At 40.4% G+C, this 12,162-nt stretch overlaps 1 protein-coding gene across 1 annotated transcript in view; it reads left to right on the forward strand.

Moving 5' to 3' along the window:
* LOC140232370 (uncharacterized) overlaps window positions 1-12,162 on the forward strand; it is a 118,627-nt gene that overhangs the window by 78,990 nt on the left and 27,475 nt on the right. The window contains exon 6 of the mRNA XM_072312496.1: window positions 189-1,175. Coding sequence (XP_072168597.1) covers window positions 189-1,175 — 987 coding nt within the window. The remainder of the gene's footprint in view (window positions 1-188; window positions 1,176-12,162) is intronic.

Raw genomic sequence — 12,162 nt, forward strand, 5'->3', positions numbered from 1 at the left:
TTATGTTGCAAGTACAATCATCATCGTTAGTTACATTACTGATGAATTGGTGGGAATGATAATGATACCAAACTACATGTGCTTTAGAACGTTAGGAAGCTCTTTACATTCAGTAGACATTGTCATTTTCGTATTGTTGAAATTACAACCATTGATGACCGAATATGATTAATGTTTTGATATTTCAGACCGTCAGCCCATTCCTGCCACTCTCAACCCGCCGCAAATCGACGGCAAAGCAGTGCACCCCTTCCACCACCACCAAGCGCTGAAGGAGAAAGAGAGCCCCCTACCAACGGTAGACGGTGCCAAGCACCACACGGCGTCCAAGAAGCATCTAGCCCTGGCCTCCAAAATAGAAACTGACGTCAGCGCAGCGAGGGCGGGGAGCAAACACGATAAATTGGTTTCTCGGGAGACACACGGCGCTGCTGACTCGCTGGGCCGCCAGAGTCAGCAGCCACCTCCCAGCGGGAAGAAGCACGTGAAAGAGGAAGTGCATCCGCATGCCGAGAGCGCAGCGAAATGTCAAACCAACAATGGCGCCGAGGTTGTTGGCGAAAACCGGACGCACAAAGGGGCGGGTCCTACCGACCCCCTCGCCGGGAAGGGGAATTCCCCTCCCTCGCAGTGTCGGGACAAGCGCGATGGGGATGCGTCGGAGAAGAGGCGGAAGAGCTCGAAGAAGAGGATCGAGCACTCGGACGAGAATGGCAACTCGCTGAAGACGAGCGACGGGAAGCCGGTGGCCAAGGTCACGACGGAGAAGCTCACCAGCTCACCTTGCGGGCTTAAGGTGCCTAGCGTGCCTTTCGGTACGGTCAGCAGCATGGGCAACGCCCTTTCCGTCGGCGTTGAGCTGTACCCAGTCACTGGAGACATACACCACACCACGCCGCTCCTCAAAACCGTGTCACCGCCCCTGACTAACAGCCTGGTCGCCCTCCAGGACGGGCCGAAGCAACCACCGCATAAGGCGTCGCCGGGAGTGAGCCCCGTCCCTTCACGGGAGTCCTCAACGCTCGTGCACCACAAGAAACCCTCCCCAAGGGATGCCGGGAGGTCAGGCAGCGAGGGCGAGTTAACGAAGCGGTCAACCGACGACAAGAGAGACAGCAACAAATCTCCTAAGGACCTCGGCTCCCCGAGAGATAAACTCACGAGTCCAAATTCAGGTAAAAATTAATCGGAGATTCTTCTATTAATGCCATTCAGTCCCATATATTCATTTTCCTGTTTGCCAGCGCCTCCTTACGATGGCCCTTGAGTTGGTTTCCAAAGACCTGCGTCACGTCACGTCACAACCCCCTGTCCCAAAATAAGACACCCTCGTTAAGGCTCTCGCAGATCGGAACCCTCTGCTATGGTTGACATGTCTCCCATTGTAAGCGGCGGTGAATCACCGCCTTTAAATACCAGAATGGAAGGATGGCGCTATTAGGGCAGATGAATATATTTCAGTCTACCGCTTGGTGCATATGGATTGTATATCATTTTTTAAGTGAATCTACCGCCATGAGAAAGAGGGAGAGGGGAAAAACACACATTATATCCACCAAAACAACCACAAAACACAAAAGCGCTCTGCTACATCCATGCAAATATGCTTTTCCGAATGACAGCGATAAGGGGTGACGAGAGATGAAAAGTATTACTTCTCATTCATTCCTTGTTAGTCGCTGTACCCTCAACACTCTATGGATAGCGTCTAAAAATACCTTGACTTGTCTGAGTCATACCCTTGCAAAGAAGACTCGCCTTGAAGGCACATTCTTGAAAGTAAAACAAAGGGTAGTCCATGTTCAAGCTATGCCATTTTATTTGGTCTTTTTTAAGGGCTTTGTCGGATTATTTGGGGGTGCGCTTAGGGAATAGAAAAATTCTCATTCGGAAACAAAAGTGTCTATAACTGATAAAATCTACTAGCAGCTGTATTAAGTCTGTTTTTTTTTCTTGTTGTTATTTTCTTTGTAACTTTTGCAGATTTTATAGGAAGGAATGCTCAAACAATATGCTTGTTAGTAATATTGAGAAGAGTGCGGCTTTTGACTGATTAAGAAGCAGTCGATCGAACACAACTCTTAATGTGGATAATACAAGCCACATCTGGAAATGAGTCGAGTAGTACAGGCAGCGGGCTGATATGCACCCCATTTACGAGCGAGACCAGATCTGCATGATGTTATTAATGAACTGTATAAGAGCTAGTAAATTGAGACATGCACATTTTAACTTTGCGAGGAGACCAAGGGAGGTTTCTTTCTTTCTTTCTGTCTTTCTTTTAGTGGGAAGTTATTTTAGTCACAGAAATACTCTTAAACATTATGTATATATGAACTGCACGTGTTCGAGACGCATGAGAGAAGTTATCCCGCCCCCTACTGTTATAATGAAAGAAGTGTGAATGTGACGTCAGCGCAGGGACACCATTCTGAATACGCCGTGGAAAGTCCGTTGATCAATAGTTCAAGTTCAAGTTCAAGTTCATATTTATTCGTTTTTCCACAATATACAAACATAAATCTCACTTTCCTAAGTGACAAAAACAATGCATACAATTGTACAGAGAAGGCAACAATAATAGGAAAAAAAAAAAAACCAACAGTAGCGATACATTGCAATAGGTGCTAAGATAACGAAAGTGAAATGGTTTTCAATATATGCATTGTGTGAAAAAAACGGAGGGACCCACTAAAAAGACAGAGCTTGTAGAGTGTGGGCCCCTCTTGTATTAGAAGCCCGATGTAAAAATTGAATTGAAAACAGCAAAAAATCCGTACAAAAAGTTCGTCACAAAAAAGTTTGGGAGCCCACTAAGAGACAGACGAATAAACAGTTATACATAAAACAACAACAAACAGAGTTATGAACATGCAACAGGACTGGGACAGCAACAAGACTACTTGTAGGAGGAAAAACAAGAAACAAACAGACTTGACGACACAAGAGGAAACAAAACTATAGCGTGATAAAGAGGTAACAGAATAGAACGGAATATGCAACACAGACAACGATCCTCGGAGGTTTGAGGAAGAAAGAGAAGAAGAAAAAAGAATATAGAACAAACCCTTCAACTGCGAAGTATAGGTTAAAGAAAATCTTATAATCAAGGCTTCAGCAATAGCTAGAATAATAAAGCGAACGGCAATGCCGATATTGCGGATGAGAAACAAAGTAAGCCTATTAACTAATCTGATTCTGCGAGTCGTCATTATAAGATTGTAAAAGAAAAGACTTTAATCTCCTTTTAAAGGAGTATATAGATGGAGCAGATTTTAAATCATGATTCAGGGAATTCCAATAATTTGGTCCAGTGTAAATAGGTGTATTCTTTGCTAAAATCGTTCGAAGAAGTGGTAAATGAAACTCGTTAGAACGCCGGGTGGGGTAATTATGAAATGATTGATTTTTTTGAAACATAGAACCAAAGATAGGTGGGAGTAAATTGTTATCATACATATACATAAATTGACCTAAGTTAAATAAGAATAATTCGTTGATTTTTAATAGCTTATAACAGTCAAACAATGCATTTGTATGTGAACGTGTAGGAGAATTAGAAATAATACGGAGGGCTTTCTTTTGCAATAATAACACTCTATTCAGCAGTGTCTGATGAGTATTGCCCCAAGCTAAAATTCCGTAATTAAGGTAAGGGAGTATCAAAGAGGAGTATAACACTAATAGGGTCTTTTCAGGGATATAGAATTTCAGTCTATTCATAACACCTATATTACGAGAAATAATTTTGCAGATATGATCAATATGTATTTTCCAAGAAAGTTTATTATCTACAAAAATACCAAGAAATTTAAAACATGACACACTTTCTAAATTACAATCATTCAGAACTATTTCTGAATTCAAAGAATCAACAGTATTGCTGAAAAGCATATATTTTGTTTTTTGAACATTCAAAGATAACTTGTTAGCTCTGACCCAGTTGGTTACTTTTTTCAATTCCGTATTTACTTGTTGAACAAGAATATCGATATCGTTATGGGCAAGAAAAACACTGGTATCATCAGCAAAATGTATAAAAGAAAGTAGCTCTGAAACAGAGGAGAAATCATTGATATAAATTATGAATAACAGCGGCCCTAAAAGACTTCCCTGTGGAACGCCACACTTAACATCTCTTGTAACTGAACGATTATCTTTGATTGAAACAAACTGTTTTCTGTTAGCTAAATAAGTCTTGAACCACTCCAAGGCCTTCCCGCGTATTCCATAGTGCGATAACTTATGGAGCAAAATGTTATGATTAATCGTATCGAAGGCCTTGGAGAAGTCCAAGAATATACTAATTAAATGAGAATGCTTGTCGGTTGCATTAACAACTTTATCAATAAAATGAAGAACTGCGTGGATGGTACTGTGTCTCTCTCGAAAACCAAACTGGCAATTTGTGAATATTTTGTGCACATTAAAAAAATTAATAATTCTGGTGTATATTATTTTTTCTAAAACTTTCGACAATGAAGATAATAAAGAGATTGGACGATAATTGCTGACATCCAGATTATTACCTTTCTTAAATACTGGAATTACTTTAGCCAATTTCATTTCATCAGGAAAAATACCATTAGAAATTGACAGATTAAAAATGTGGGCCAAGGGATCTGCAACTGAGGATATGACACCTTTAAGGATACAATTATCTATATCATCATAACCGGAACTTCGTTTGTTTGTTAAAGAGGATACAATGTCGATAATCTCATATCTATTTGTTGGAGTTAAAAAAATAGAATTTGGGTTATTCTGGCCTAAAAATTCAGTGAAATTCTGTTCTGTAGCCGGAATACCATGAGCAAGTGTTTCACCTATTTTTGAAAAATAAGAATTAAAAATATTTGCAATATCAACAGGGTCATGAATTATTTCATCATCCCACTTTATTTCACTAATTTCTGCTTTTTTATTCGGAATATTCATAGCCTGTTTTAAAACTTTCCAGGTATTCTTAATATCAGACTTGTATCTCAACAGCTGCTGAGAATAATACCTTTTCTTTTCCAAACGTAAAATCCTGGTTAATGTGTTTTTATATGATGTATATTTGTTCTTTGTTCGTTCAGTTTTTTCCATTTTGTATTTATAATACAATCGATTTTTTCTGTTTATTGAACGGAGAATTGATTTGGAAATCCATGGTAACCTAGGTGTCTTTTTATAATTCATTTTACTTTTTTGCTTTGGAATAATAACATCCAAAAGAAAATTAAACATTTCCATAAAATTATCAAAAGACTCATTAACATCATCACTTTCATACACTCGTGACCAATCAGCATTTTCAAGAGCAGCATCAAAACTGGCTAATTTTTCACATGAAATTTTGCGTTTGAATAAAGGAGATGAAGGTTTTGCGTCATTGACTAAAGTTTTCAAAGTAAAGTGGGTCATGATTGGATAATGGTCGGTCACATCTGAAAGAACTATAAAAGATTCGGGAAGGGGTAAGATATTGCAAAACAAATTGTCAATTAAAGTAGCAGAGTGATCCGTGATGCGAGTCGGTTTGGAAATGAGTGGCAGAAAGGATGAAGACAAAAGTGTTTCGAGAAACTCGTTGGGGATATGATCATCTCCAGCTTTTAGCAAATCAATATTATAATCACCAAGAAGAAAACAATCCTTATTTCGAAAAACTGGGTTTTTTAACACGTCTGAAAGATAAGTTACAAAATCTAAAATATTTGAGTTTGGAGGTCTGTATATTATGCCCAATAACACATTCCTACATCCTGGGATATAGATTTCTACAAAAAGAGATTCAACAGTGTTATCCATTCTAGAAATGTCGTTATGAACAACACATTTGTAAATACTTGATACGTAAAATGCCACACCGCCTCCACTTCTGTCCGATCTATTACTGACATACATATTGTATCCGTCAATTGCAAAGGAAACTTTGCAATAGGCAGAAAAAATAGGCAGAAAACTTTTCTCAATAGACCGACTACTTTCCATGTGATGCTTATTGATAGTTGAATCTCACATAACTTTCAACAGAATGCAAATTAAAGATTACAGAAACAACTTTCTGTAATTACATCTTCAGGAATACCCGAAAGGACGAACTGTGATTGTTATATCACCGGTTATAAGAAATGCACGTGATGTGATGAATATCTTTGTCTATAAAAGAAAGAGATTATTAATACGGAGAATAGACAAAGATGTGCTATGACAGATTTTTTAATCATTATTTTCACCCTTTGTACAAATGTATATGTAATATCGCATTTACTGATCTACATTTTAACAAACATGTGAGACAATCGATGTCGGTGTACACAGAGAGTGACATTGGTAGAAAATCTGTCACAGCACGTCTTTTGTCTACGTGGGACTGTCACGTTCTAGGTTATTTCACTGTTCATGAAGCATTCTAATGTACACAGAACAAGCGAAACAAACAAGTAAAATGATCAAACGATTTTACTCACTTCTAGTGACTGACTTTAAACACGTATTTGACTGTTTTTCAAGCTCTCCAGTTTTCAGTTCCAGCTCTTGATGAGTGATTAAAACCTTCAATAATTACATCGGTGAAATTGCACGTTGGATGTGGACAAAGAAAGAAAAAAGAATGATGGATGTGAATGAATAAACAAATACGACATATATAGGCGAACACACACACACACACACACACACAAATTAAAGTCATGCAAATGCACACATTAGTGATATAGAGACCTGAGCATATCAAAACAACGAATTTCCCATAGTTTCTGCTAGAGTTGTTTCTGTCTTGTTTTCTGGGTAATGACATAGCCGTGGAGTGACGTTTGGCACTGACGACTTAGTTGTAGTTCCTTTAACTGTGCAATCCCCGCGCCTCAACAGTCTAGCGAGAGCCGTTTTGTAATCCCGCGGAGGCAATTCGGCTCCTAATCTCAAACCCGAACGAGCATTTCACGTTCCCGCGCAAATCCTCTGTGACCGTTCTGCGTTGCAGCTCCCGTTTCTTTCTTTCTGTCTTTCTTTGCCCTTTTTTGCAGCTCTTTCGAGCTGCGGCTATCCCAGGCGAAGGTCGCGGTAAGAGGGGGGTTTCTTTTTCGAGATTTGCGCATGGGCTGCCGCGATAATTTTCCACCGATTAATCAAGCCATGTTAATCAGAATCGAAGGGGCGAACGAGAAAAAGCGTGACTGACTCTCTTCATGTCGCATAAGCCCTCTCTTTCTCTCTCTTCCTATAACAGCCATGGCGTGAGCTTTAACAAAGTGTATTCGACGAAAAGAAGTGGGAAAATACTTGTTTATGCTCAACAGCTTATAATATATCAATGTATGCTCTAGTGCATCCGAGTCAAATATAGTGTAATAAAGTCATATTCGTTGCTCCTGCGTGGTAAATTATGTTTTGTATTTATGGAGAGAGACTTTAAGAATGTCGCACCTGTGATTTTAACGTCCTGAGAAATATCCTTAAATACTTTAGTGCACATATTTATTGTGAAAATATTTGTGTTTTTATGAATAGTGTTTTTGTGAAAGTCCCTAGTTGCTTTTTGTTTCTCTCTCTTTTTCTTCCCCGTCATTTTCTTTGTCTATGTATTTTGTCTTTTACGTCTATATGTGTTTGTATGATATTAGTAAGGAATATTATTGGCAATGCATTATTAACGTCTTCTGGTAATGAGCAGGTGAAAGGAATTACAGGATCGGTATACTGCGTTGTTGTCCGTTTATTGTTAAGGCAAAATGGACCGAGACCTCAGTGTTTTACATAATCTATTGCAATAACTTTACAAATTTGCACAGTCTGTGAAAGTCATTATGTAAATGCAATAGACACAGAAATATTAGTTCTAACATAATTGTAATTAATAAAAGGATGATGGCGAAGTGTTGTATTCTGTAATTTCGCCCCTTTTGGCATAGTCACATTCTAAAACTACTTTCTGTTTCTTTCAAATTACTCATCACGATTTCGTCATGAATATAATTATGCTAGTTACTGTTCTGTGCACCTCTTATACTGTGTAAGTAGGTTTGCAGAGTGCCCTGCACTTGTGACAAGCCGACACGGCCATGATATGCCAGTATTTATTACATGCAGATGTATACGATCTACACACGTACGGCGGTTATGTTCAAGTCACGTCGCTGGGCTCATCATTTGCGCGGGATTTTATCGCCGGCGCACACGTGTGTGGCAGTGAGCACGCGAGAACAATGCTTCTTCCCCTCCACAACTTTTATTGTCATGTCGCCAGCCCTTTTCCCTGGCATGTTGCGCTTGTGATAATCGCACTCTTTCATTCTTCTTCTCTATTTTTTTTTTTGGCAGCGTTTTGCTGGCAATGACTAGGGCCTTTCCCAGAGGCTCCGTATTAAAAGTCTCGAAAGTGGAATGAATTTGTAACTTGGCCCGATGTTTGGCCATTAACGTGACGCAGCCGCAACTTCTCGCATGGGTGCTCACTTCTATAAATTTGTATGACAAAGATAGATTAACGAAGTTGAATGCGTTTCTTCTGTTCTCCTCAATGTGAGCATTCAGAGAGTTTTGTTTGCGGCTTGCACTTGCAGAATTAGAACAGGAAAATCAGTTGAACGGATTTTGAACCCTCTTAACTGACTCGACAACCTGTCCGGAATAGACCAGGAGTTTAAACTTGCGTGTTAGTTACACACGCGTTTACTGCCAGCTGATACTTGATCGTGTTTCAATACTTCGCGGTTTGCAGTCATAGCTGTGCTTGCCTTGTTTACGAAAGTAGTCAATGTCGCAGACATAACTATGTGGCACAGAAAAGGTCATGTTCATACTACATAAGGGCTTTTTACACTTGTGTTTCTTAACCCCGGACTTTCTCTGACCCAGGACTATCGTTAGTCCCGTACCAATTTTTTCAGCTTTTTACACTCGCCAATTAGTCCCGTACTATCTCTTGTCCGGGGCTAAGGAGAAAACTGACCTTTTTACACTCGTCTTTCTTAGCCCCGGACTTTCCAAACCACATGAATATTCATAATTACGCTGTGTACTGTACACGTACACGCACGCACCGGCAGCACTTGATTACCTCGTTTCTGATTGGTCAGTGAGGGTCGCACTTCGTCTCCGTCGCTTAGCCCAGGATTATTTTTTCGTTCTGTTTACACTCACTTGCTTGGCACCGCAATTGCGGTGCTAGCACCGCAATTGCGGTGCTAACCCCTGCTATTTTGCAGGGCCAGATAGTACCGTACTATCGGTGGGGCTAGCCCACTTTGGCAAAAACGAGTGTAAACAGAAAGTGGGCTAAGGATAGTCCCGTACTATCGGTGGGGCTAAGGCCCCCCCTTAGCCCCACCGATAGTCCGGGGCTAAGCAAAAATTTACAAGTGTAAAAAGCCCTATACAGTACTAAGTTTTCGCCATATATCAAATTAGTGATACGTACAAAGTCGTAGCTGTCTTTAGGCCCATAGTGAAGCATGCTGAACCTTTACCTTTATTGCACCTTCGTCTTCTAGTTTTCATTTCTAAAGCAGGAAGTTGTGTTGCTCAGATTACTTCCGGTAAGGTCAGGCAGTTTCTTTTTGTGTTGTTGCCGTTTAAAATAATGTTGAATAACTCGTGTGTGTGTGTGTGTGTGCGTGGGGGGGGGGGGGGAGAAAATGGGCACCAAAGTCGGTGCATCCGTGAACTGGTCTGTTCTGTTGGTTGTTTGTTTGATTAAGATGGCGCGAATGTATATTGCGTTCAGATTGGTCGTTCTCATTTTTCTGACAAGCTTCATTCAAATGTCAAGATAATCAGGCGGATGGTGCACGTAAGGAAACGTGCATAAGAGTAACAGGCAAAAGATTTTCATACCCGAGTCAACCAGTTAAACGCGGACTTTTCTTTGTTGCTATCGGGAAATGCCCCTCTTTTTGTCTCAGACAAATGGAAAACGTCAGTGAAAACAATCGATGACTCGGCATAATACTATAAAAACAAACAGACGCACAAACAAACAAACAAACTAATTTTCTCAATGGGGACTGCACAGGGTATGATTACGTGATGAATGTGTGTTGTCCCCGAAGGAAGTGGCCATTTTAATTTTCATTTTTATGTTCACTCTTTATCGCGCCCACATAAATTTTTTAAATGAAATATTCTATGCTTTATTTTGAGTCTTGCTGCGATTTCGGAGTTTTGGTCATCTGGTCTCATAGGAACGTCAGCCAAAAGTGGTGACAAAATAGGAAATGATGGAAGGATTGATAGGCCCTTTAACACATATATGTTTTTATATATATATTCGTGTCCCGCATGAGTGAAGCTAGAAACCTGGACAGGATGCAGGCGCCCCGTGCGGGCAGCTGACAATCATCAGGCCGTTAGCTGCGGCTGTGTGTGTCTCCAGGATACGAGTGTTTCCTATTTCACGTCGATTTCCATGTTGGTCATTATACGCCATCTGGAGTCCCCTGTGAAACACGTCTCGAAAATTTGATGCAAATTTCGCCAACTCTGTGCTCTGAAACAACACCTGAGGGCGGTATTAGGCTTATATTCATGCGCTCGCGTTTTTTCCCCACTGTGTTGTCTATTTTTTCCCCTCCCGCAAACATACAGTGACAATGATTAATTCAGGGCTTTGAGTCGTACAACGCAATTCAGAAACACGGCCATCCGTTTGAGCGCGCGAGTAAACAGACGCACACACACACACACACACAATATGCCCTAATTTTCATGCAGCGAAGATGGAATATAATTAGATCTCGTCTGCGGGAAATATATTTTTTTGTTTCACGATATTCTTGCCCGATCTTGTAATGCCAACAACAAAATATAGAATCTACTTCGTCAATGTAAACATCAGGGGATGTCACAAAGCATTACTGTATCCCCGGTACTTTGTGTAATTCCATCGAGGTGACTGAGAAAGCTGAAAGTGTCCAAATTATTGTTCCTCCTGTTGCTGTATTGCTTGATCATCTGCGGATTTAGTGAAGTGTAGTGAAGGCTTGCGAAAAAATAATATTACATGTAAAATGAAAAATATGTAAACGAGCCAACTCTCAGAGCTTTTTAGTATGCACCGATTTCTGATAAAGACATGGTCAGAATATTCACTCCCCCTTCCATCAAAAGGAAACATCAAAAGCTGCCAGGCCCATTTAGAACACCACTCATTCGTGTGGATTACGGTTGATTTTGAGCACTCAGCTTGATAAGAACAATATACTCTCAATTGACGCAGATCCGGTTGAGAATTGAGTACAATATAATCTTCCCATTTCCCTTAGCCTGCACAAAGACACTCATTCTCTCGCCCTCACGAACAACAAGCACAGCACACACACGCGCGCGCGCATACACACACACACACACACTCACGCACATCTACACAATCACACAAGCAATGCACAGTCCAGTACACGCGCAGGTTTCTGTGCCGTACACGTAGATGACGGTATCACAACCCATGTGATTTACTAGTAGTTCATGTGTCATACAAATCATCCAGTCCCGATAACTTTCTTTTGTCATTGTGATCTAGCTTATGTCAAATGTTTACCTTATATCTCAACCTAATACTCACACACACAAACAAGCAGTGCACAAAACAAACCATGCACAATCCATGTTTTGTGCTTGACGACATAATATCGCCGCGTTGTAAAGTGATAACGTTTATACTGCAGTGATGTTGTTACGTGTGATTCAACAAAACAGAATGAAAACGTCAATCCGGTTCGAATGACATGTGGTTCTTGAACTCAAAGCGAATGCCTCAAACTCAAACACACACATACACAACATGATACAGGCGAACTCACACACGTACACTGTACCTATACAGACACAGGCACACACGCACACGCACACACACCAATGTCTGTATTACCTTGTACGTGGGAAACGTCTCGTATGGCAAGAGAGAAAATACCCCCGCCGCTGTTTTTGTTTACCTCAAATTTGTTTGGGAAATGGTCATATAACTCGCTTATCCCAGCTTAGAGCGTTTTCCTTCCTGATTTTAATGTTTTAATGATGATTGCTTCCGTGATCGATACTAGGATGGGATTGACACACTGCTGACAAATCACAAATTCACTCCGATGACGTGGACAGGAAATCTACCCCCTCTTTCTAAATCAGTTTTCTTGATTTCGTAATATAAAATGTATATAAATTACATTACATTAAGATGTA

This window comes from Diadema setosum, chromosome 8 (genome assembly GCF_964275005.1).
Source record: "Diadema setosum chromosome 8, eeDiaSeto1, whole genome shotgun sequence".
In the NCBI taxonomy this organism is placed as follows: domain Eukaryota; kingdom Metazoa; phylum Echinodermata; class Echinoidea; order Diadematoida; family Diadematidae; genus Diadema; species Diadema setosum.